The sequence below is a fragment of the Schizophyllum commune genome (assembly GCF_000143185.2).
Source record: "Schizophyllum commune H4-8 unplaced genomic scaffold SCHCOscaffold_1, whole genome shotgun sequence".
NCBI classification, from domain to species: domain Eukaryota; kingdom Fungi; phylum Basidiomycota; class Agaricomycetes; order Agaricales; family Schizophyllaceae; genus Schizophyllum; species Schizophyllum commune.
Window position 1 is genome coordinate 2,871,243 of NW_026089538.1, and position 23,343 is coordinate 2,894,585.

General features: G+C 57.3%; 12 protein-coding genes across 12 annotated transcripts; 8 read left to right on the plus strand and 4 right to left on the minus strand.

Annotated features, from left to right (window-relative positions):
• Nucleotides 1-1,031: 1,031 nt before the first annotated feature.
• Nucleotides 1,032-2,810, minus strand: SCHCODRAFT_02031410 (WD40 repeat-like protein). Its single transcript, XM_003034955.2, has 11 exons — nucleotides 2,679-2,810; nucleotides 2,600-2,628; nucleotides 2,481-2,553; nucleotides 2,309-2,421; nucleotides 2,203-2,243; nucleotides 2,041-2,147; nucleotides 1,905-1,982; nucleotides 1,734-1,852; nucleotides 1,531-1,679; nucleotides 1,391-1,468; nucleotides 1,032-1,339 (listed from the first exon to the last, which is right to left on the minus strand). Exons 1-11 carry the CDS (start codon nucleotides 2,781-2,783, stop codon nucleotides 1,302-1,304), a joined length of 930 nt encoding a protein of 309 aa, XP_003035001.1. The 5' UTR covers nucleotides 2,784-2,810; the 3' UTR covers nucleotides 1,032-1,301.
• A 632-nt stretch (nucleotides 2,811-3,442) lies between these two features.
• On the plus strand, nucleotides 3,443-4,018 carry SCHCODRAFT_02031554 (uncharacterized protein). Its single transcript, XM_050341566.1, has 4 exons — nucleotides 3,443-3,587; nucleotides 3,643-3,723; nucleotides 3,777-3,829; nucleotides 3,883-4,018. The coding sequence occupies exons 1-4, from the start codon at nucleotides 3,573-3,575 to the stop codon at nucleotides 3,914-3,916; spliced, it is 183 nt and encodes a 60-aa protein (XP_050203002.1). The 5' UTR covers nucleotides 3,443-3,572; the 3' UTR covers nucleotides 3,917-4,018.
• Nucleotides 4,019-4,952: 934 nt separating this feature from the next.
• On the plus strand, nucleotides 4,953-6,817 carry SCHCODRAFT_02525886 (uncharacterized protein). The gene is made up of 6 exons (XM_050343510.1): nucleotides 4,953-5,184; nucleotides 5,234-5,325; nucleotides 5,381-5,789; nucleotides 5,846-5,991; nucleotides 6,043-6,063; nucleotides 6,137-6,817. Exons 1-6 carry the CDS (start codon nucleotides 5,010-5,012, stop codon nucleotides 6,434-6,436), a joined length of 1,143 nt encoding a protein of 380 aa, XP_050203003.1. The 5' UTR covers nucleotides 4,953-5,009; the 3' UTR covers nucleotides 6,437-6,817.
• Nucleotides 6,818-6,917: 100 nt separating this feature from the next.
• On the plus strand, nucleotides 6,918-7,461 carry SCHCODRAFT_01267931 (uncharacterized protein). The gene is made up of 2 exons (XM_050341351.1): nucleotides 6,918-7,297; nucleotides 7,354-7,461. The coding sequence occupies exon 1, from the start codon at nucleotides 6,986-6,988 to the stop codon at nucleotides 7,274-7,276; it is 291 nt and encodes a 96-aa protein (XP_050203004.1). The 5' UTR covers nucleotides 6,918-6,985; the 3' UTR covers nucleotides 7,277-7,297; nucleotides 7,354-7,461.
• Nucleotides 7,462-7,680: 219 nt separating this feature from the next.
• Nucleotides 7,681-9,073, plus strand: SCHCODRAFT_02525889 (chord-domain-containing protein; the record flags this gene model as incomplete). Its single annotated transcript, XM_003035779.2, has 8 exons — nucleotides 7,681-7,764; nucleotides 7,820-7,906; nucleotides 7,971-8,291; nucleotides 8,346-8,369; nucleotides 8,429-8,536; nucleotides 8,593-8,715; nucleotides 8,769-8,876; nucleotides 8,933-9,073. The coding sequence occupies 8 exons, from the start codon at nucleotides 7,681-7,683 to the stop codon at nucleotides 9,071-9,073; spliced, it is 996 nt and encodes a 331-aa protein (XP_003035825.1).
• A 176-nt stretch (nucleotides 9,074-9,249) lies between these two features.
• SCHCODRAFT_02481435 (initiation factor 2) lies at nucleotides 9,250-11,344 on the minus strand (the record flags this gene model as incomplete). Its single annotated transcript, XM_003034954.2, has 7 exons — nucleotides 9,250-9,401; nucleotides 9,459-9,770; nucleotides 9,821-10,374; nucleotides 10,426-10,640; nucleotides 10,695-11,112; nucleotides 11,163-11,253; nucleotides 11,302-11,344. 7 exons carry the CDS (start codon nucleotides 11,342-11,344, stop codon nucleotides 9,250-9,252), a joined length of 1,785 nt encoding a protein of 594 aa, XP_003035000.1.
• Nucleotides 11,345-11,620: 276 nt separating this feature from the next.
• Nucleotides 11,621-12,475, plus strand: SCHCODRAFT_01037513 (uncharacterized protein). Its single transcript, XM_050340894.1, has 2 exons — nucleotides 11,621-12,333; nucleotides 12,381-12,475. The coding sequence occupies exons 1-2, from the start codon at nucleotides 12,121-12,123 to the stop codon at nucleotides 12,381-12,383; spliced, it is 216 nt and encodes a 71-aa protein (XP_050203005.1). The 5' UTR covers nucleotides 11,621-12,120; the 3' UTR covers nucleotides 12,384-12,475.
• A 154-nt stretch (nucleotides 12,476-12,629) lies between these two features.
• Nucleotides 12,630-15,172, plus strand: SCHCODRAFT_02607343 (P-loop containing nucleoside triphosphate hydrolase protein). The gene is made up of 9 exons (XM_003035778.2): nucleotides 12,630-12,687; nucleotides 12,735-12,922; nucleotides 12,970-13,188; nucleotides 13,238-13,470; nucleotides 13,519-13,991; nucleotides 14,041-14,439; nucleotides 14,496-14,761; nucleotides 14,838-14,903; nucleotides 14,956-15,172. The coding sequence occupies exons 1-9, from the start codon at nucleotides 12,657-12,659 to the stop codon at nucleotides 15,016-15,018; spliced, it is 1,938 nt and encodes a 645-aa protein (XP_003035824.1). The 5' UTR covers nucleotides 12,630-12,656; the 3' UTR covers nucleotides 15,019-15,172.
• A 452-nt stretch (nucleotides 15,173-15,624) lies between these two features.
• On the minus strand, nucleotides 15,625-17,318 carry SCHCODRAFT_02482018 (uncharacterized protein; the record flags this gene model as incomplete). The annotated part of the gene is made up of 2 exons (XM_050342808.1): nucleotides 15,625-16,106; nucleotides 16,160-17,318. Coding segments are annotated over 2 exons (1,641 nt in total), but the record flags the coding sequence as incomplete, so codon positions are not given.
• A 293-nt stretch (nucleotides 17,319-17,611) lies between these two features.
• On the minus strand, nucleotides 17,612-18,192 carry SCHCODRAFT_02031649 (uncharacterized protein). The gene has a single exon (XM_050341567.1). It carries the CDS (start codon nucleotides 18,118-18,120, stop codon nucleotides 17,773-17,775), a length of 348 nt encoding a protein of 115 aa, XP_050203007.1. The 5' UTR covers nucleotides 18,121-18,192; the 3' UTR covers nucleotides 17,612-17,772.
• Nucleotides 18,193-18,493: 301 nt separating this feature from the next.
• Nucleotides 18,494-21,273, plus strand: SCHCODRAFT_02607348 (acetyl-CoA synthetase-like protein). The gene is made up of 8 exons (XM_003035777.2): nucleotides 18,494-18,828; nucleotides 18,890-19,189; nucleotides 19,241-19,324; nucleotides 19,377-19,789; nucleotides 19,840-20,437; nucleotides 20,488-20,594; nucleotides 20,647-20,942; nucleotides 20,999-21,273. Exons 1-8 carry the CDS (start codon nucleotides 18,723-18,725, stop codon nucleotides 21,171-21,173), a joined length of 2,079 nt encoding a protein of 692 aa, XP_003035823.2. The 5' UTR covers nucleotides 18,494-18,722; the 3' UTR covers nucleotides 21,174-21,273.
• A 528-nt stretch (nucleotides 21,274-21,801) lies between these two features.
• SCHCODRAFT_02743199 (uncharacterized protein) lies at nucleotides 21,802-23,331 on the plus strand. Its single transcript, XM_003035776.3, has 2 exons — nucleotides 21,802-22,159; nucleotides 22,223-23,331. The coding sequence occupies exons 1-2, from the start codon at nucleotides 22,087-22,089 to the stop codon at nucleotides 22,999-23,001; spliced, it is 852 nt and encodes a 283-aa protein (XP_003035822.1). The 5' UTR covers nucleotides 21,802-22,086; the 3' UTR covers nucleotides 23,002-23,331.
• Nucleotides 23,332-23,343: the final 12 nt, after the last annotated feature.

Here is a 23,343-nt window from a genome sequence, read left to right on the forward strand (position 1 = left end):
TTTCTTCCCGCCTCCATGCCGGCCTTGTCAAGCGCCCGCCCTCATTGGCCCATCCCGGTCTTCCCCTGGCCTACTTCCCGTCCTCGGCCGAGAGGATGTACGTTTACGCCCTGATATCGCCATTCTCATCTCGTCCATTCGCGACGCGTCGACGTCCCGCACGTCGCACTGAATGCCCGCATCCTCGACCGCGGTCACCGGCACAGTTGGACTCGACGAGCATGCTGGTGGACTGTACTTTTCGACCGCTTTATTACCCAGCCAATGGGAGCCAGCTTGCGTCAAACTGCGGACAGTACTGACTAGTCATGACGCACCACCTGTATACCCTTGTAGCGCCTACCGACATCTATCTGCCGTCTGTGCATTCTCTTGGATACGTCTCCTACTCGCAGAGCCTACGATGTAATGGAACACTTGCACAGCGTCAATAGACACGTTTTCAGACGACTCTCTGCGTCATCCCCTCTCCGAGACCCTTTCGTCTGAACCTACTGCAGCTGCTTTACTTCCCTTTTGCGTAATTCCGGTCCCAACGGGCTCGCCCAAGGCCAGCATTCTCACCTGGACATCTTGAGACTTGCGTCGACGTCGATGTGGGATACGTAGTCGTCGAAAAAGCGTTATCGATGCAAGTCGCGCCCCACAGAGGGGCCGCACTCAGCGGCATAGCACGAGATCCATCTCCTTGACGCTAGAAACAACCTGTCAACAGCTCGTCCAATAGATCTCGCTTCTCCTTGTCCATCGACTGCGCTACCAGCACGACCCGCGTAGAAAGTTGTAGTCGAGTAGAACACATGTCCTCTCGGACGATTTACGGCCTACCGCATGGGTATGCGCACGACGAAGGAAGGTGTGGCTGATATTCGGGGCACTGGAAGAACGAAGGTGAGCCATCTCGCGGATCTGCGACACCCGCATGCGTGCGCAGGACGTAGATGCAGCGTGCAAACTTCCAAACGCACCCCAGATGTCGCTCGGGTGTCCTAGCCAACGTTGAGGGCGTCCACGTATCCGCCGGCTCGCATCAGGGAGCGCCGACGCCCTCGACGCTGCGTGCGAACGATGACGATTCGCTAAACTGCGTCGCACGAGGCGCGCTAACTGCTGCTAGGTCTCAATAGTCAGCGTGGGGGTGCTCGACGCCGCCGCCGGTCTGGTTAGGTGTGAATCTGCGCGGGCCCGGGAAAGTTCTCTATGCCGAGGGTGAGCCCTGGTAATCCGTTTGTATAGCGCAAACGGGCGGTGGATGTAGTACAAGGGTATGAGGAAGAGATACTTTGACGCAGACAAGTTTCTTAGCTCGCTCCATCGTGTAAAGCGCAACAAACCGCCGCTAAAGGGTCCTGTCAGCTAAAGTTACCTATCAGAGTAAGATGAGACTCGCCTTTGTGGTGGCCATTGTACTGGCGTACGGTCTTTCCTGACGCCATTTCCCACAGACGCGCAGTATGATCAGAGGACGCTGTTTCGAAGGAGAGGTCGTCAACGTCATAGGGTGGTGAGGAGCGTGTCGGAGGCGCGCACCCGTCACCAGATATGCAGAGTCCGCGCTGAACGCACAATCCCACACCCAGCGTTGATGTCCTACGAGCACCTTCTCCTGTCGGAATTCGTAACTTGGTGAGATGGACCAGACCTTCACCGTCGTGTCGGCTGAGCACGTCGCGAGAAACCTGGCCACGTCCGAAGTCAGCGAAGGGGAAGACAGAAGACGAAGACCCGCGCACTTCGCATCTGGACTCAACAGGCACTTCGTGAGGTACTTGTTGTGCGCCACGAACTTCGTCACCGGCTGAAAGCGCGCCAGTCGTTGATCGTCGTTGACCTTCCAAACATAGCAGCGTCCCTACAAGCGCGTCGGTCAGTAACGCGGCAATATCCGAGAGAAAGAAGCGTGCCTTATTATTGCCGGCCACCAACAGCGATCCATCCGAGGCCAGGGTCACTGAACGGATCGGGATGTCGCCTGCCGGGGTCTGGGGCCGCCGATCTCGGTCAGACATGAGTACGGTGCGCACACCATTCCTTGCCTACCAATTCATGCGAGCACACTTGCTCGGCAAGATCCCACTGCTTGACGCTCCCTGCTTGATCGCAGAAGATGAGCTCGCCTTGGTTTGGATGCACGCAGACGTCGTTTACTGGGGATAGATGAGCTCATGCCTCCCATACACAGAACAAAGGCCACGGGTTTACCAGGAGCGCCGTTTACGTAGACCCGATGGACTTGGGAGGTTCTATGTGTGGGAAAGAGAAGCTGTGAGACCGGTGTCATGGCGTGTAGCGCGCTATGCAGACTGACCGTAGGTCCCATATTTTGATAGTGCCGTCCTCGCTGCCGGTGACGAGCCATCTTCCCTCGCTGTGGAAGCATAGCGACGTCACGTTCATAGAATGGCCTTCGAACGTAGCGCGCTATTGGAAGCAGTGTTAAGGGTGCTCATTTAGCGGTGATATGAGGGTCTATGACTCACCGGTTCGTTCGACGCGCTATTGATCTCGTAGATGTTTACTTTCTTATGAATGGCCGCCGCCAAAAGGCGCTTGCTAGAAGAATAAATGTGAGAACGCACAGCTTTATTGTGGCACTTACTCTGGTGAGATGGCTAGGCGATTCACTTGCTGAAGCCGCGATGAGAAAGCAGCGTCCACAGCATGACGATGGGCCTTACGCCGGTCTCCCCAGTGCGAGAAATCGTTCGCGAGCAAATCCCGCTCCAGGCTTCCCAGAATCGGATGTCATGGTCGTAGGAGCCTGTTACGAGGACGACAGACATGATGGAGGTCCAGGTTGGGCACTGTTTTGAACGCCGACGCCACAATATCGCCCTCGGCTCGGATATCAACCAGTCACGTGCGCTTTTAATTATGAGTACCGCCGGCTGCTCGCGCACACGCGTTTTACGCCCGCACACCCCTCGCACCCGACCTGACTGCAGCAGGGACTCGAGGCTTCTCTGATGCAAGACCCTGGAGCGGAAACACACCGACTGACGCACCCTTGCGCTCGCTTCGCTCGCCTTGAGCCCCATCAATCGTGAGGCTGCTGCGCCCATCAAAAACGCGCTGGTCTTCAACGACGCGTCTTGGTTGACCTTTTGCTTGCTCCGCGTGGCCTCGGCCCCAGTCCCTCACCTTACGTCCTCGTTTGCGCTCGATCCTTAGTGTTCTCCCACCCTCATTATTCAACTGCCCTCTTCTCTCCTGAACTCCCACGATCGAGCAAGAGATCTCGATACCATGTCTCGCTTTCCTGCCATGGGCATCGCGCGCACAGTACTTAACTCTGTCTAATAAATGTGTCATTCACCCACCGACGATCGGGCTATTCTTGCGAAATGCGTTCGGCAGTGAGGGCTGACCATTAAGGACTTCTCGATACCCTTCTACAGGTGCGTCTCCTGCGCTATCGCCGACCCACAGCCGTAGGGGTCAAGCTACCCTGTTTTCGTGGAGGCGTAGTCCGACATGCTGCACTCACGTATATAAGGACGGGCCCATCGTCGCTGTAGGTCATCATTCCCCAACCCATCTCACTGTACTTCGCAGTAGACGCGTATTTGGCTATGAATCCCTTCCGCGTATGCTCCTTCGCCTCGCCTACATGCTTTCCAGCTGACTCACGGTCTGCCACAGGTTAACGACAGAGTCTGGTACTGGGACGGCGCGTCACGCACCGTGTTCGGTACGGTCGTCGCCATAGAGCGTCTTGCAGATGTACGTGCCTTCCCCTTTGACGAAGACGAAGTACTCAACCTAAGTATTCAAAGGGCACCCAGCTCTTGGTTATCCAACGCGACTCCGGCGGCAGAGTCAGCTTGCCGTAAGTCCAATATCAGCTTACCGCGTCGCTCTTTATTCACGTGATTCGTGCAGGGCCGACACCGTCACGAAAGTCAACTGGTCTTGAGTCGTTCGCCGACCGAGTCCTTCACTCCCATTCATTCACGACCCACTATACCATCATCCTACACTGATACCGAACTTTTAATGTATCGTTACCCTCCCGACCGCTGTATCATCTCACTTCTTGGATCCCTTGGGACTTTGTACATAGGACATCACTCTTGGATTTTGTAGCGATACTGGAACACACACGTCGCATTCGGACTACATGTGCTACATCTCTTGCGCGTCAGGGACACGTACATACGAGTCTCGACCCATCTTGGTCGCATCTGTACCCTCTACTCTACGAATACGAGTGCCTTCAGACCGAGAAGCGCGTGTATACGAAGTGAAGAAGGGCACCGAATATTCCGGTCCCGCCAAACTCGCGGATGGTAGGTGCCTCTCGGGTTCGCCTTGACTTTGAGTAGAAGGAAGTGCTTCGTATGTTCATTTCGGAAGAATAACGACCGAGGGCCGCCCCTCGTCTTGTTGACAAAAGAAGGTCACTGGCGGGGCTGGCCGCGGCCGCTATATGCGCAGAGTACCCATGTCTGACGAAGCTGCGCCACAGAGCAACATCAGACGAATGGTTGTCGAGCGTGAGAGAGAACTGAAAAGAACAGGGTGAACGGATGTCGTCCTAGCGTCCCCAGATTGATGGGCGGAAGGGCGAACAGGCTCCTTTGCGATATCCGGAGAGGGGGAAGACAGATTACATGAAAACAAGGGAGTTCCTTCGGTCGTCCAGGGTCGCCGGCCAGAGGTTAATCCGAAATGGGAGGCCTGTCCTCAGGCTGTTCGGTGAGAGGAAGATGGAGGCGTTTGGATCGAGATGAAATTCCTGCCGTGCGGCTCGGAAGTCCGGAAAGAAAGACAGGGTGACGGGAGAAGCCCAGTAGATGCCGAGGACGAAAGACAACGAGGCGGTCGAGGCGGTGGAAGTTTGAAATGAGTCACGGGCAGACGCTTCATGGCGTTGCTTGCCTTTATTTGCTCTTGAGGGCGCCAAGGGGCGCCGGCGGTCCCGGAGCGGCTATTTCCAAAAACGCGCTCCTCCGGCGTCTGTGCCAACGATCTGCGCGTCTTCACAACTTGGCTCGAACTCATATGGCATGTCCACGGCCGCGCTCCCTCTGACCGGCAGAGCGGGCAGCAGCAACGACGACAACGATGACCCCGAGACCAAGGACACCTATGCAAGCTTGCAGGCGGCTCTGGCGCGCACAGCGACGAGGACATTCGCGCTGTATTTCTCGCGCCCCGTGCGCCTCTTCCGGCCATCGAAAGGTGAGTAGCCACACCTCATCTTCTCACTCCCCCACTGACTCGTAGCAAGTGAGCGGATGGCTATCCTTACGCTCTGTTGCCCGACAATCGGGCGCCACAGTCTCCCCCGAGTTCATACGCAGCCTCGTGAAGGATCATGGTGTATGTGCCCCCTGTTCATCCTTCATTAAACCCAAGTTACTGAACATCCCTCAAGTTCATGGTGATTCCCAAGCATTTCGTCCCCCCAATCATGGTCAATGCTCTTCTGGGGTCAGTTCTATGGACGGTTTACGCAGAGACATCCTCCTCCCTCGATCCATACATTGGCCACCATCCCACACTCACGGCAGCTATATCGGGCGCCGTTGCTGGCGGCGCGCAAGCACTGGTCGCTGCCCCGGCGGAGAATGTACGTATGGTACTCGAAGGTGGTAAGCTCGACGGTCACAGTTGGTCCTATGCATGGAAAGAAGTGTTCCGAAGCACACGGGCCGCGCCAGTCACATCTAAGGCGAGAGAGATCGAAGAAGCACGAGAAGTACGCACCTGGATGAGGGAAGTTGGAGAGATGGCTGGGCGAGGCTGGGACGGTTGGGGCTGGGGCTGCGCGAAGGACATATGCGGTAGGCGCCTCCCCGACTGCCTCATCTTGCTCCAGACCCTTGACGTTCTTTCCCAGGATACGGCGTCTTTTTCGCCATCTTCGAGATTACACGACGTGTATCTACATGGACTGCGGCTTGGGCGCCACGCGCCTACCGCGGGTACGCTAATGACGACGCGAAAACCAAGATCGAGCACAACCTGTCCCGCACCGTCCATGCTGTAAGTTATCTGCAGTGAAAGACATTTGCATATACTAAAGTCTACACTTAGGTGACGTTGGTTACTGGAGGGGTGAGTGGCCGAGTCCCCTCATATTTATTATAGATTAATGCTCAACGGTTCATTTTCCCGCGCTGAATCGCAGGTGATTGCTGGGCTTGCATACGAAATGGTTTCGCGACCCTTTGACGTCGCTCGACGCCTAGTACTCCGCGATCGCTTCGACAAGGGCTCCGACCATTCCCCCTCGCGCGTCATCCTACGGAAAGTCCGCAAGGAGGGCATCATCCATTTCTTCATGCGTCCGCCGTCTGTCGAACATACTCCCGCCCCTCGAGGCGTACAACGCTTACAGAGGGGTCTACGGGCGATCGGCCGCCTAGGGCCCTGGGGCGTCGGATTTCTCGTTTGGGAGATATACGGACCGGGCCTTGGCGCAACTTAGACGACCGCATCCAATACATAGTTAAGTTATGCTCTGTATACATTGCTATAGACCCTCTAATGTTTGTCACTGCCATGGTCTCCTCGCTGCCGATGAACCCGCGACGCTTGCCGCTCGCTGATGCTCGCCTACTGGCCCGATTTTGCCGACGAGCATCCGGATTTGTTCGGTATCTGATTACGTGGAAGATGCCCGGTCCCATCCTTCTCGTCATTCTTGCAGCTGCGTGGAACAGGTCCTTGGCTCTTGCGAAGCACTCGAGGCGCTCTCCCAGGTACGAGGCAGTCAGATGGGTACGTACGCGTGTATGCGAAGTCGTGTATCGGAAGCACATTGTCGAACATGCGCTGGCGCTAGATTCGCAAAAGGCGCCCATCTGCTCTCATCGCGCGCGCAAATTGCCTGCGAAGGCAGCGATTGGGCTCAGAAATTTCAACCTGGGAGGTAAGGCTGGCATCGCAGTCATACTGTCGAGCGAGCGCGGACGAAGATACCCTCGTTCCTAGTCCTCGCCTGCACGCAGCTGCGGACCAGGGCATCGGGTTGCGCATGCGACTGAGCAGGTCAGACAAGGAGAGCGAGTGGCGAGGATTCGGCTCTCGTCTCATGAGAAGTCGCGCACCCTTCCTGCGAGTCGATCGCACAGCCATACATCCCTTTCTCGAATTCGGAAATCATTCATTTTCACCCCCTTCCCGACCTGAAGTGGGTGTCCTTGCGGCCCAGGGATGCATCGCTACCAGCCAGCGATCGGGTCGCCTGACTTTCAAGCTCAAGATAATTTACTGGGCTACGATCGTCAATGCCCCAAGCCGAAGTAATGTACTAGCACCACCCTAAGGCGCAGCCTGAAGTATGAAGGTACGCGTTCAAGATCCGTATGGAAGTTACTCTCTGGGCTCATTTGTGGCATGCAGAGTCCCAAAGCTCGCTGGGTTTGCTGTACAGTCACTACCAGCGATGAACACCCTCGATCTCGTAGTCGAGTCGCTGGCGTGCATCGTCTACAATGACGACGGAGTCGGATTTTTGCAACCGTCGGCGCTTGCCTAAATTCGTGTCGCCGACCGAACTTCAACTTGTGGGCGCCAGACGGCGTAAGTGGGCGTGCACGCCACAAAAATGCTCATCACGGTGACGTAAGCGCCGAGCGCTTTCTACTAGATTCCATTGTACTTTTGCTGCCTTGATTGCCCTGCTCTTGTTCTTCCCCTCGACGATAACTCGCGAAGAAGAGCTGGAAAATGTCTCGGTGCACACGTAAAGGTTGTGGCAAGGAGCTCACGCAGGACGACAGTGGCCCATGCGTTTACCATCCGGGCGCACCGGTAGGCGACCAGCACGCGCCGATCGCGTCGATGCACGGTACTCAGCGCGCTCCAGGTCTTCCATGAAGGTCTCAAGTCGTGGTCTTGCTGCTCCGATGTGTACAAGCCCGTGCTCGACTTTGACGAATTCATGAAAATACCGGTACGTCCCTGTGCCCGACTATTACAGACGCGTATATTGAAGTCCGCGCCAGGGATGTACGCAGGTCGATCAGCACACGACAGAGGCGCAAGCACCTCCCGCGAAGGCACCAGACGCCACCGAAGAGGCCCCGCAGTCTACCCCACCTCCAGCAGCAGCGCCGGCTCCAGCCCCCACATCACTTCCCCCACCACCTGCACAAACAGCGGCACCTGCCAAGAAGCCCGCGCCTGCACCAGTCGTCGAGGAAGAAGACGATCTCAGCGCCCCCGTTCCTTCCGGGACAGTGTGCAGACATAAGGGCTGCAACACCGTCTTTGTGAGCGATGAAGTGAACCGGCAAGGCGACGGCGAGGGCACCATATGCACCTACCACCCTGGCGTCGTATGTCTGGCGCACTCTTGAGCATATGCGTTCATCGTCTGACACGTCTCACAGCCCATCTTCCATGAAGGCAGCAAGGTGTGTGTTGTGAACTCGAACCTGCCCCGTGCACGCGTCTGACGGCAGGCGCGTTCCAGGGCTACCTGTGCTGCAAACGCCGCGTCCTTGAGTTCGACGAATTTCTCAAGATAGAGGGATGCAAGAAGGGTCGACATGTCTTTGTTCCCAAAAAGGACCCGTCTGCAGTGAGTGCTTCTCGAGAACATGAAACGGGATTTGGGTCACTGAGGGTGCCTTCTAGCCCGTAGAAGAACAGACGGATTGCCGAGTCGACCATTACCAGACGGCCGACAAGGTCTACGTCTCCGTCTTCGGCAAGAAAGCAGACAAAGACAAAAGCAGCGTCAAGTTTGAGCCCGAGAAGGTGTGGCATGCCTTTGCTTCAAATGTTGCGATTTTTTACTTAACAAGGAATAGGTGCATATCGACTTGATCTTGCCAAATTCCAAGCGGTTCACTCGCACTCTGGACCTCTTTGGTCCCATAGCCGACGACAAGTCAACCATACAGTTCTTCGGGACGAAGGTCAGGATCTGTTGGCATGCACTTACCCGGCTATTGCGACACTCATCCTTCGCCAGGTCGAACTCTGCCTGCAGAAAGCGGATGGTCGAAGTTGGACACTCCTCGAAAAGACGGATCGCGACCTCGGCAACATCCAGTACACCTTCGGTGTCGGCGGTCGCACTGGCACCGTCGGCGCAAAGACCATAGTCACATAGAGAGAAGGACATGTCGATAATCTTGCGGGTGCTTTGGGCAGTGTCACTCTCGCCGGGCGGCGGTGAATCCGTCGAGTGGGGATACTGGTGTTGTTGTATCCTCCCATCTATTAATTAGCATACTTCGATGTCGTCCGTATACACAATCATATAAGTAGTGAGTAGTGGTGGTGGGTCTAGAGGATACCGGGCTTCTCGACGCGCTCAAACATCTGGATCATGTCGCCCTCGCGGAGGTCGTCGTAGCCGCTGATGTTGAGGCCGCACTCAATGCCCTTGCGGACCTCCATGACATCGCTCTTGTGGTGGCGCATGGTGTCGAGTGAACCTGCGAAGACAATCAGCCCCTTCGTGCTACACCAACGGCAGCGACATGTCAACGCACCCTCTTCGTAAACGGTCGACCCGTTCCGAATGACGCGCAGCAACTTGTCCTTCTGCAGGACTCCGTTCGAGACACGGCAGCCAGCAATCTTCTTGGTGACCTTGCCCTTCATGGAAATGTCAAAGAGCTGGACGACGTTCGCCTCGCCGATGACGCGGGTCTCGATGATCTTGGGTAGCAGGTCGATGACCCGACCGCGCACATCCTCCATCAAGCGGTAGATGATGGGCGAGGAGATGATGGGCACGCCCTCACGATCAGCCAGCATCTGGATGGGGCGCGGCGTCTTGACGTTGAACGCAACGACAGCGGCTAAGAAGAGGGTCAGGATTGTGTAGGCTCTCAAAAGAAGGTCTGCATACCACCAGAGATTTTGGCACGCGTCACGTCAGACTCGGACACCTCGCCTACCTCCGACGCGATGATCTTCGTCGCCGCCTTGTCGTTGCCGATGCCAACCAGCGCGCCGGCCACCGCCTCCGCACTCCCGCTGACGTCGGCCTTGATAATCAACCGCAGCGTCTTCTGCCCATCTTCCTCCCTCGCACGCTCGCGCTCAAGCGCACGAATAGCATCGTCATCCAGATCAGCCTCCACGGCTCGTCGCTCGCGCTCCGCGCGCCTGGCCGCGTTGATCACCTCGACGTCGGCGAGCGCGGACTCAATGTCGGCCTGTCGCTCGCGATTTGCGATGGCGCGCTTGATCTCGGACTCGGAGTTGGCCTGGACGACCTCCTCGCCAGCCGATGGCAGGGACTTCCAGCCAGTGACGACAACGGCGCTACCAGGTCCGGCGGATTTGACCGGTTTGCCAGCGTCGTCCTGCATGAGGCGGACCTTGGCCTGGTGAGTACCGCAAATCACGAGAGCACCAGGCTTGAGGCAGCCGCGTAGGACGAGGACGGTTGCCGTAGCTCTAGAAGTTCGGTCAGTACCATGCCGAATAACATGTGTGCACAGCACTAACCCAAGGCCTTTCTGCATGCGCGACTCAAGAACGTAGCCTTGGACGGGACCGTCATCCTCGGCACGGATGTCCTTGACCTCAGCGATAGCGGAGAGCGTGTCGACAAGATCAGGCAAGCCCTTGCCAGTGAGGCCTGACACTTCCACAGAAGGAATGTCGCCGCCCATGGACTCGAGCTGGATGCCGACCTCCATCAACTGTTTTTGGACCCTGTCCTGCATAACAGTAAGCACACTGGGTCAATGCTGAGAATTATGCGCAAAACTCACGACGTCAGCCTCAGGCTTGTCGCACTTGTTAATCGCGACGACGAGGTTGACATTGCTATCCCGCTTGACAAGGTCCAGAACTTCCCGCGTTTGCGGCATAATCCCATCGTCTGCAGCGACCACCAGGACAACAATATCCGTCACCTGCGCGCCACGAGCGCGCATCGCGCTGAAGGCAGCATGGCCAGGTGTATCGAGGAAGGTAATCGTCTTCGGGCCCGACTCCGAGTTGCGCATCGCGTGGGGAACGGGGACGGAAAAGGCACCGATATGCTGCGTGATACCACCCGCCTCCCCTTTGGCGACAGAGGAGGAGCGGAGGGTGTCCAGTAAGGTGGTCTTGCCGTGGTCGACGTGACCCATGATTGTGACCACAGGTGGGCGAGTCGGCAGAGTATGCGGCTCGGGATGAGGGGGGCTGGGAGTTCATGAATATATGAATCGCTTGAGCGAGTCGAGAATACTAACGGAGGATAGATGTCAAAGGCGGCCTCATCGTTGACAATCGGGTTCCGGCCGTATTCCTGAGCGATGAGAGCAGCGTACTCGGACGTGAGCACTATGCGAGGGATTAAACGAGGTCTCATTGCAAAAGTGCGTTGCATACCATGGTCATACTTGGCTTCCTCGGCCATGCCCGCTTCTCTCATTACGCGAACGAGGTCGTCTGCAATGTGCGTTAGCCTCACAGTCGAAAGACAATTAGTTGTCAACGCACCTAAACGAGCGTGTAGTAAGGTCGCCAGACGACCGACAGAGATGGAGCTGGGGATGTATACGTCCGGAGACACGCGCTTCTCGACTACGGCTTTGCGCATGGCACGCTTGAGCTCGAGTTTTTGCTGTTGCTGCTGCGAGCGTGTCCGGCCCGCTGGACGCTCATTCTCCTCGCGCTCAAGCTGTGCAAGGAGAGACCCACGGCCCTTGTGGCCTTTCCTGTGTCGGCTGTGCGTAGCGGAAAAGGCGTCTTCATCGACGTCGATAATGGGGATAGGTTCGGCGCTGGCGGGCGCGCTCCTTTGCTCGGCCTCAAGTTCAGCGACATCGACGTCGGATGTGGCGTCTGCGCTTTCCGACGGTAAGGTCGCGGAGGATTGTGTCCGCTGAGTTGCTTGCGCTGCCCTGGGAACGCTGCTCTCCGTCGTCGATTTGGCCTGTGTCGTATGCGGCGGTTCGTCCCGAGTCTGGTCTCTGCGGATTCTGGACCACCCCTCATCCCGAGGCATCTGCACTGGCTGATCTCTGGAGATGCGATCGTTCTGTGACTGTCTCGTAGACCATCCAGGAGCTGCCGCCCGGTCCTGGGATTGAGAGCGGGACGCCTCCTCATTGGAAGTTGAAGCACGAGGTTGACTGGCGGGTGTACGCTTGATCGTATTCCACCCTCCTGAAGTCTGGCGGGACCTTCCGTTCTGGTTTGGCTGCGATGTCCTGTGCATATCTGCCTGGGGCTTCTCCCATTTCCCCAGCTGAGCTTGCCCGGGACCTGCCGTTGGCCACCGCTGCGCCTGTCCCGCACCCTGTGTGGGAGCTGGTCGGCCCCATCCTGCACCCTGAGATGGTCGAGACCATCCCTGGGGGACTGCTGTGGACTGCGATGGCCGAGCCCATTTGCCAAGCTGCGACGACGGGTCTTCCTGTATATCGGTCTGCAATTGTCCTCGTAAAGTCGGATAATGCGCACCTTGAGCTTCGCCGCGGACGACGATGACCTCGTCGTGACAAGGCTCGGCCTGCGCTTTGCAAACGCGGGAATCTTGCGTTGCCTGTGCATTTTGGGGGTATTAGAGAGAGGTAGAATAGGCGCTCAGCATCCGTCGAGGCTGGGGACGGAAGAAGGGTGATCAAGCCGGCCCGACGCCGCCGCATTTTGTGGCGCCGGTGAAGGTTTGACGCCACACGGGTCGCTGGGACCAAGGAACGCGATCCTTGGGCGCCTAAAGCAACTCGACAAGGACGGCGATGTTGGATTTGTGCTCTATATTCCACAAGGGTGCGCGCACCCCTCTTTAAATAGCCCTTGGCACTGAACTATCTCAGGGGGGATTGTGCTTTGGTCTCGATCCTTTACCCCGGAGGCGTCAGCCCTAGCCACGTCCGCCGCTTCCCCCGTAAATTCACTTGTGCGCGACGCCCTCATTGAAGGAAGGACAGGCGAGGACAAATACGAGAAGGATGGCTACGCGGTCAAATGGACGCTCGTAAACGATCTTGAGCTCATTTTCGTCGTGCGTGTACAGCGTATTGCCCGAGTCATCCCCCTGATGTTCCCCAGGTTGCTTATCAGCGCATACTCCAACTGACCTACGTGGAAGACCTCCTCACGGCACTCAAGGCCATTTTTGTCAAGCTCTACGGCCCCTTCCTAACCACTTTCGTCGCATCCCTCCATGCCGTGAACCCCACAGAAGTACCGGCCTCATGGGACTTTGCCAGCGTCTTTGCAGGATGGGACCAAGTCTTTGACAAAGTGCTGCGCGAATTTGAGGATAAGGTATGCACTCTCGCCCTCCCCCCTTACATCCCTAACATTCCTGGTGTAGGACCGCAAGTCCAGACTGCGTGCCCCAGCACGAGCGGTCCCCCTCGAAGCCACCATCAGCGCCACGTCAGAGGACTCCAGCACCGAGCCTGCACACGAAATAGAGGTCGCCGAGGACGGCCAGGCAATCGCGCGAAATGTGCAAGCGCTCAAAAACCGCTTGCGCGGCAAAGGCGCGCGTCGGGGGAGCCACCGAGGAGGCGCTGGAGGACGCGAAAGCGCACCCAGCTCTGAGTGCGCATACATCATTTGCCTGGCTATGTTGTGCTGAAATACCATCAGTACGGAGGCTACCCCCAAGAAATCGAAAGCGAAGAAAACGCAGCGTAAATGGGGCGATCAGCCCGTCACCGAAGACGACATGGCGCAGCTGGACTACAGCGGCGCGGGGAAGGCTGCGGACGCCAGCTCCCTTGATATCAGCGCGCTCGTCGACTCCGCGTCGCTCGGCACGCGCACGCGCGATGGCATGTACGAGGTCAAGGACTGGGAATTCGCACGCGATGCGGATGCGGCGATCGCGAGCGCGCTGGGCAGCAAGGACGGCGACAAAGCAGGCGGGTCGCTGGGCGCGCTCGGATCACTATTCGCGCGCTTCACGGGCGGGAAGGTGCTGACGGCGGCGGACCTGCAGCCCGTTCTCGAGGCGATGAAGCAGCATTTGATGAAGAAGAATGTCGCGAGGGAGATCGCGGACAAGGTTTGCGAAGGCGTTGGCGAGAGCCTTGTTGGGAAGAAAGTTGGCGGGTTCCAGAGTCAGTTCAGTATCTGCGGGGCTTCTATCACGACTCAACAGGTTTGCAGCTACGAACGCTGCCGTCCGCTCTGCGCTCTCGTCGTCACTGACCCAGATCCTGACGCCGAAGACCTCCACCGACATGCTGCTTTCTATCCGCACAAAGCTGAGCGCACCAGCTCCAGCCCGCGCACCCTACACCATCGCTTTCGTCGGGGTCAACGGTGTCGGCAAGAGTACCAACCTTTCGAAGGTCTGCTTCTGGCTCATTCAGAACGGGCTGCGCGTCCTCATCGCAGCATGCGACACCTTCCGAAGCGGTGCTGTAGAGCAACTGCGCGTGCACGTCCGCAACCTCGGCATGCTGGGCGTCAATGGAGCCGCAGATAGCAAAGGACGCGTAGAGCTGTTCGAGCGTGGCTATGGGAAGGACGCGGCTGCTATCGGGAAGGAGGCGATCCAGTATGGTAGGCTGACTACATCGTACCTTACTCTCGCATCCTAAGCTCATATCACACTCCAGCCAAAGACAACGACTTCGACGTAGTCCTCATCGACACCGCAGGCCGCATGCAAGACAACGAGCCCCTCATGCGCGCCCTCGCTAAGCTCGTCGCCGTCAACAATCCAGACAAGATCGTCTTCGTCGGCGAGGCGCTCGTCGGCAACGAGGCCGTCGACCAGCTCACTAAGTTTGACCGCGCCCTGCGCGATTTCTCCTCCATGTCTGGCGTGGGGCGCGGGATCGACGGCATGTTGGTGACGAAGTGGGATACGGTGGACGATAAGGTGTGTTATCAATTCGCGGCACCCACGAGGTCGGAATGCTGCGCCGTCGACGAGACTAAAATGCCTTCGTGGACAGGTCGGCGCCGCATTATCGATGACCTATATCACGGGCCAGCCAATCCTGTTTGTTGGTTGTGGGCAGGTATGTTCCTTTCATCGACCCGGCTACTGCAATCCTTAACGATTCGTGGCAGACGTATACCGACCTACGACAATTGCGTGTGCAAAACGTCGTGCAGGCCATCCTTGGCGATTGAATGGATGGCTTACCTCGAGGACAGTCTTACTGTGTACCTTCGCGCGAACATATCTATCGTATAGTTTGTATAAATGAGGCATATGTACGCATGCTCTATCTTGTTGTGGGAAATGCATGTGGTGATTACAAGTGAGCGATATAGTAGGTTCGACGCGTAAATAGCAAATCCCTCAGCTCGTCCCGTGCTAAGTTTCATGGTAATCTATAGGAAACTGCCATTGGTTCACACTCTCATCATCTGTTGGAAGGTCAGAATGCGCTCTAGCATTCACTGCTTTCCACGCAACTTACTTACGTGTTCTGACAGTGATTTTAGGAAGATCCTCCCCACCTCCAAGGACGAAGTCTCCTCCACAGCGAGCTCCAGTTCCCCTGCCGCGCCTTCTGCCTCCTCATCGAGTCTGGTCTCGCCTCCGAGGGCGGCGTCACCGAGGACAGCCTCCGCAACCTGCGCGCGACGCAGACAATATGCAAGAGCGGGGCCCTGGGTGGTCTTCGATCAGGCTTGGGCAATGACAGTCATGTCATTGGTACATACAACGTCGGTGCTTGGGAACATGTCTACGAATACAGCGAGAAACAACATATGTACAAAGTCGAAAAACTATGACTCGGGAGTGAAGTCAGCACCGCTGTAGTGAGTCTGTAACTGCTGTACAATCCACCAGGCCGGGGTAGCGTACGTTATAAAACCAGACGGATGTCCTGCATGAATGACACCGACCATACGTCCCCGGCCATCTACGACGAGTGCACCGGAATCCCCTCCATCCGCGAATGGTTCCTTTTCGTCGTAGGCGTAGATGACAATCTCTTGGGATTCCACCGGCTGATCCAAGTAACTGATGTACCCTTCCACACCGCCGAGGCGCCCAATTGTGATGTCGGTCCCAGCGCCGTTCTTCAAGACGATGAAGCATCGCTGGTCATGGGTGTCCACCTCCTTGGGCACGGCTTCGAGCTCCTCGCGCGGGACATAGCCTCTGATCGTCATACAGCCGTCTGTAGGCCACGAGAACGACGGTGTCCCGGCCTCCGGAGCATGCGCGAAGAACTTGTCAAGCTGGTATCGTGTGAACTTGAAGCCTAAAGAAAGCACGCGTCAGGCGGGAGCAACGACAAGTACGGTCACAACTAACCCAAATCCAAGACATTGCCCCTGAAGTTCTTGATCTTCTCGGGTTCGAGGACGAAAGTAGCCAGATCAAGGGTGTACGCTGTACTGGCGTCAACGACGACGTCTGGGGCCCAGTCGACATGCCCGACGATGCGTTGCTGCGGGTCGCCCCAGTCGGCGCTTATCGATTTCTTCAGGTCGGCGAGAGCGGCGACTTTTGCCTGCGCGCCCTCACGCAGCAACTTCCACCTGTCGTACATCGGTGCGTGCCTTTGTACCTCCTCCGAAGTCCCGCGCCGCGCGTTCGATTTGGCAACCTCGAATTGAGCAGCCTCGTCTGCAAGTTCGTCCTGTGTCTGCACCATCTGGTCCGTCATGCGCTGGATATTCTCCTCGAACACGGTAGCACTGGCAACAATGACAGGCTGGGCTGACTCAAGGTCAACCCTACCCTTGCCCAGAACGTGACGGGCAGTGATTCCCAGAATCCTGCTGCTCGGGTTTCCCAGCCGATCCTGGCCTTCACGGAAGAAAAACCCTAGGGTTCCGTCGTATTGTTGACCATCCTTCGCTGTGTACCCGAGAGGCATGCCGATCAGGGGAGCAAGGAACCGAGTGAACCGACGAAGAAAAGGGAAGATGTGGGGTGCGGGGAGCGATAGACGGGTCAGAGAAACGACAGGGGATTCAAACCATTCGATGTCGACATCCTGAACACCATGCACCTCGAGAATGCGCTGCATACGTGGCGTGGCGTTACGTGCAGTCTTTTCGGTGGTGGTTCCAGGGTGTGTTGAGATCCAGAGCACTATGATCCCGTTGCTGTCGTCCCTGGTGACGAAACGGGCAGGCTGTATGGACGAGTACTTCACCCCTAAACTGTTCAGATAGTCTATGACTTCGGAGACAACGAGTCGCCAGACTGTGTTGAGATGGGTTCCGTGGACGCCTAGAAGTGTTTTGACTGGATAGGTAGCAAAGCGGTCGGATGAGGCGGCGAAAGGGACTTTGGTACGATTGGAGCGATAGAGCAAAGGCGGGGGAGGACGCGAGACGCCTTTGTAGTACCATCGGCGCTCCTCGGCAGATATGACGTGGCCATCGCTGCTCGCCGCGCTGGCAGTATTTGCGGAGAGATTGGTATTTGCAGAGGAGGCCGGTGAGATCGACGCTGAAAGACACGAAGAAATGGAGGATCAAAGATGTCAACCCAAGTGATGGCACCAATCGACGTACTGACGAGACGTACCAGAATAGACCTGCGCTCTTTCCATCCTCGGGGACTCAGGAGAAGCTTCGGTTGGCGTAGGCATACAGATGGCGAGATGAACGAAGGGGGTCAAGCGCGGATGGGTCACCGGTCACGTCGAGGCTCCGGATCGTCACATTCGTCACGGCTGGATAGAACGTTAGGCCCCGCTCAGCCACGCTTTATTTCAAGATCGGCGAGACGCTATGCTGGAGGCAGTAGGAATATACAATGGGCTTGTCGGTGCTTTCCATCCAGAAGTCGAGGCTAGTGATGTTCGGTGCAGTATCTTGGTTCTCTGTCCTTGACCTCTCTTGCGCAAAGATTGTTACGAGCAGCAACAGCAGTGGGTGCTCCTGTTTCTTCGCGCCAGTAGTGACAGACTTTCAGGAAGGGGTTGCACGGTCAATTAACCTGCCATTCCACAGCTCAACGGGTAGGGCTATGTCCAGTATTATGAGGAGGACCTGGCGAGGGACGCGGAGTATGGGCGCAATCATGGCCCGACAAAGGTTGATAGCAGCTTTTCTCTTTTCATTTACCAGAACCTTGTACAGCGCTTGGATCATCGATAAAATGTGCGCAGTTTCCTGAAATTTGGAAGCGTTCCCGAGCGGATGAGATCGACGTTCGCGTAGCTTGGGGCATCTCTCAAAAGTGCATCGACGATCCCTGGCGATAGAGGTATATCTTTCGTTGAGTCGGAGAGGGGATGAGGAAATCATGATATGCATACGTCGCCTGAGAATATGGGTGGTGACCGCGGAAGAGGACCAGCGTCGACTTGGACTGTTGAAGCGATGGATGTCGCAAAGACAGGCCAAGGCCGCCAAGCCGTACTCGTGACGATCACGCGAGCCGTTACAGTTACGCGGCGTGACATGTTGATGTTCGACTTGAAGGTCAACTTTACAGTCCAACGAGACGGCTGTCCAATGGATTAGACGAGCATACTGTCCCAGGATAGAAGCACGATCTAAGGATGACGATCGAAGGATGGACTACTTTAGTACTTATGTCCAAGTGCGCCATGGTTTCGAGCGTCATGGAGTCTGGGCGCCAACACACGAAACAGATCAAGAAAGAATTCCTCCTGCTATCTACCTCCACCTTCCTCTCTCCCACTCTCATGTATTCTACGCGTCGTCGTCCCGCTCGTTGAGGATGGAGAACGCGGGGAGGGCTGCATTTCCGGACCCGGGCCATGTGATTGCCGCGGGCCGGGCGATGATGCAAATCATGGGGGACGCATACCGGCAACAGAGCGGGGCGGACTCAAAACCCGGTCACCACCTTGCCTTTACCCGCCATCTCATTCGCCGGGGTCGACAACGCCATGGGTTTCCCGCAAGACATCGCCGCACCGTTCCCCGAGATTGGGAAGATGCCCCTCGACGCGCAGGCCGTGCCCATCCCGGGTACGAAGCGCGAGGGACAGACAGGTGCGCTGACAGGCGCGACAGGTCTGTACTGGCTGACTGACACGACACGACACGCGTCTAGCGCATTATAGGAACGGTCTCTGGGGCTATGTGGATGAGAACTCGCCGGGGGCCGTCAGGACACTTGACAAGCTATGGGAGCGCACCCTCCACCATCGCGCGGACCGCAACTTCTTGGGCCATCGTCCTCTCCTATCCAAGAACCCCCTCAAGTTTGACAACAAATATGTATGGCAAACCTACGCGGAGGTCGACGTTCGGCGGAAGAACATAGGTAGCGCGCTGGTCTCGCTCTTCCAGGATGGAACCATCGGTGGTGGCGAGCTGGACACGGTTGGTATTTGGGCTCCCAACCGGCCAGGTAAGTTATCTATCGAGTTCAAGGGAATGTCAGCTGACATGGGCTTTTCAGAGTGGTTCATCGTGGACCTTGCCGCGCAGGGGTACAAGAAGGTCCTGGTCAGCTTGTACGACACGCTGGGCCCCGACTCGGTTTGTGAGTGCATCCCCCTTTCATCCACACAGAATACTCAACTACATCTACCTAGCCTACATCATCAACCACTCCCATCTTACTGTCGTCTTCGCCCAGGCGGCGCACATCCCCTCCCTCCTGAGGCTTGCCCCTCAGGCAACCATGCTCCGCCTCATCGTCAGCCTCGACCCGCTCGAGGACGACGCGCGCCGCATCCTGACCGAGTGGGGTAATACCTGCAATATCAAGGTCTTGGACATCGCAGAGCTCGAAGCCCTTGGCGCGTCTAAACCCCACCCACCCATACCTGCCCAGCCCGATGACATTGTGTCTATCTGCTATACATCTGGCACCACAGGCAACCCTAAGGGTGCATTGCTATCCCACCAGAGCCTCGCGTTGGCCGTTCACTCCAATACGTTTGGTATGGAGCTGCCTGACGATGCAGCTACTCTCTCGTATCTGCCTTTGGCGCACATCTATGAGGTATGTATCTGCTGAAGGGAGGAACACGAATAGAGCTAACCTCAATTCAGCGACTGACTGAACTGTTAAGCATGTCGCTAGGCATGCGCATCGGCTACTTCAGCGGTGATAACCTCCGCTTGCTCGAGGACGCCCAAATCCTCAAGCCCGAATGCTTCCCCTCCGTCCCTCGCGTCCTCAACCGCATCTACCAAGCCGCCTCCCTCGCCGGCAAAGCCCCCGGCCTCAAGGGCGCGCTCTTCCGCAAAGCCGTCGCCGCCAAGCTCGAGAAATTCCGCGCGACGGGCGACAACACGCACCCCCTCTGGGACCGCCTCGTCTTTAAGAAGGTGCGCGCCGTGCTCGGTGGGAACGTCAAGCTCGTCATCTCGGGCTCCGCGCCAATTAGCAAGGAGGTCATCGAGTTCCTCAAGGTCGTCCTCGCGTGCGAGGTGGACGAAGGCTACGGGATGACGGAGACGTGCGCGACGACGACGAAGTCGTGGCCGTGGGACCCGACGGCGGCGGGGACGACGGGGCCGCCTGGGCCGTGCGTGCAGGTGAAGCTGGTGGATGTGCCGGCGATGAACTATACGGCGGAGGATAAGCCCAACCCCCGTGGTGAGCTTTGCGTTCGGGGTCCGATCATATTCAAGGGCTACTATAAGGGTGAGTGGGCTAGAGGTTCTTCAGAAGGCCGAATCTTACGCACGTAACAGACGAGAAGAACACCCGGGAAGCCATCGACGACGAAGGATGGTTGCACACCGGTGATGTCGCTGAGATTGATTCTGCGGGTCGTGTCAAGATCATCGACCGTGTTAAGGTAACTTTCTTCATCACACCTTCGCTTGCTTCTTCACTCAACCACGCCTTAGAACATCATGAAGCTCGCGCAAGGCGAATACGTCGCGCTCGAGAAGGTTGAGAACACCTACGGTTCTTGCCCTACCGTTCAGCAGATCTACGTCCACGGCGACTCCCTGCAGTCCTACCTCCTCGGCATCGTCGTCCCCGACCCCGTCCAGCTCGCCAGCATCGTGCGCAGCGTGACGGGCGAGGCGCTCTCGCCGGAGAACGTGCAGGCGCTGGAGAAATTCTGCCGCGATGAGCGTGTGGTGCGCAGGATACACGACATCCTGGTCCAGCAGGCGCGCAAGAACGGGCTGAAGGGGTAAGTAGTATGGTGACTGCCTGTATCAAGCAGGCTTGACTGACCTCGTCAACCAGCTTCGAGACGATCAAGCGGATACACGTTACCATGAGCCCCTTCTCAGTCGAGGAGGGCACGCTCACGCCGACGCTCAAGATCCGCCGGAGGGATGCGCAGAACAAGTTCAAGAAGGAGATCGAGGAGCTGTACGCGTTGGGTGAGCCAACGCCTGGCAACGGGGTGAAGCTGTAAATGCTGCCTCGTTTGAGGTGATGGACTTGATGAGTATCTTAAATGATGTATTTCATGTGCGCTTGCTTCAAAATATGCGTTGAATGAGTGTGCAGCCTCCAACTGAGCGAGTCGAAGGGTAGGAATGATGGATTGCCTATAATCACATCTCTCGCTCCTTTGTCTCTTGTTTTGTGTTTTACTCTCGCCTTCTCACCTAGATCCTATTGTTGATTTGCCCAGCGGCTATTCACACGAGGTGATAGTGAGGATAGACGCGCTAGATGCGACGCCTCTAAACTTGTGGGATCCCGCACTTGGTCCGCTAATTGTGATTCTAAGCGATGAAGCAGGATCTAACCGAGCTCGCTGGCAGTGTTCGACGCTTCGAACGAGGCTTGTCTAGCGGATGAGCTGTGTGCGATCTGGCATTGGGTTCGACGTTGGCTGCAGGGAGTCGGTGGTGGCCTTCCTCCGTAGCTGTTACGCGTCTAGATTCGGACAGAAGGGGACTTCCGTTTTCATGCATCACATCACCAGCTCATGCTGGTTCCTTTGAAGCACGAGGCTATCAACCACGGGCGTGCTTCTGCTTGCATTGTTACCAGGGCGGACCGGCGCCTTTGGCGTCGCAGCAACGGCCGCTCGCCTCCGTTGTCCGTTTTGATGTCAGGGCCAGGACGTATATAACAGGCAATGCCTTGGTTCCCGCCCAGTTCATAGCCCCCCTTGTCATGTCAACGCGCCGCTGAGCACAGCCATCCCCACTGCAGATAAAGGCCTCCCAGCTAGCGTACTGCCCCTCGCCCCTCCGAGCTCTCGCATCCGGCTTCGTGTGGCGCCCTCACGACGCGACGGGGTCTCTAGCCCGGCGATAAGTTGACACCGGCTGCATTCGTCCTGTCCTCCGTGCACCTCTCTCTTTACCACCACCATGGGCCTCTGGTCGCACCTCCTCCGCGTCCTCTCCACCGTCCACGGTCGGCTGGTCCCGGCGGCGACAAAGGGTGAGCACCGCGAACTGCCCAGGCACGCCCGCGCAGGTGATTAACGAACGCCCCGCGCCACAGAGGAGCCCAGTCATGTCATCGACACGTCCCCCCTCAAGCAAGTCCGCATCGTCGAGCACTATAACGAATACTACTCTCCTCGCGTAGGCGAGAAGACGCCGAGCCCGGCGAGCGCGATGGCCCCGCTGCCGCCGTCGCAGCAACCCGTCGCGTCGTCGTCCACCAATCCCGCAGCACATATGTCCATGCCCACGCACGAACATGTCACGACCGCCCAACCACTCCCCCCGCCCACGCATATCCCCTCCGGCAACGCTACCCGCCCTCGCAAACGCAAGCGCAGCAACTCTGCCACCGTCCACAGGCTGCTCGCGCCCGGCTCGCCTCTCCATTTCAACCTGCGGGCGCAACGCCCCTCCGTCACTACCTCCCGCTCGCACGGCGATATGTCGACAGACCTCCTCTACGAACCCGCCACCGCCCCCGCCCTTCCCACCCTCACCGTCGTCGTCCCCGGTACTCCCTGGGCACTGCCGATCACCGCCTCCAACGCCTCCTATGTGAACGTCATGGACGTGCTGAGCGCCCTGCACAGCGGCCTTCGCTACGGCGTCACGTCGGACGAGTACTACGGGCTGCCGACACGGGAGGAGCGCGACGCCGTCGCCGCCGCATATGCCGCGCGCTGCGACCGCGTCCCGGAGGCCGACAGGGACGAGGAGCGGAAGAAGGGCATCAAGCGCATCGACTTCCTGACGAGCCACTACCGCTTTCGCGGGCTGGACTACTCGCATCAGGGCGCGGGTGTCTTCACGTTGCATGTCCAGCAAGCGCGTTAGGGTTTCGACTTGGCGTTGGCATCGGCATGTATGCGCGGGAGGCATGGTTAGGGATTGTTCCTGTCGCGCTGGGTTTCATTGTTATCGCGCCACACGGGCGCATGTTTGGGTGCATAGACTGGACGGCTCGCTTGAGAAACAGAAAAGTGCTTGTACAGTAATGAGCGTAATGACTGGGTTACGATGGAGTAGTTGGAGAAGTAGACTTATACTTAAACTTATGTACAGTAACGATTCGAACGTTATGACGCGACCTGCATAGACTTTGGGCAGTGTTCGAAGACTTCGCCATGACAGCTTTTTGGACGTAGATGCCTCGTTGTGCAGCACCGACGTTGGGCC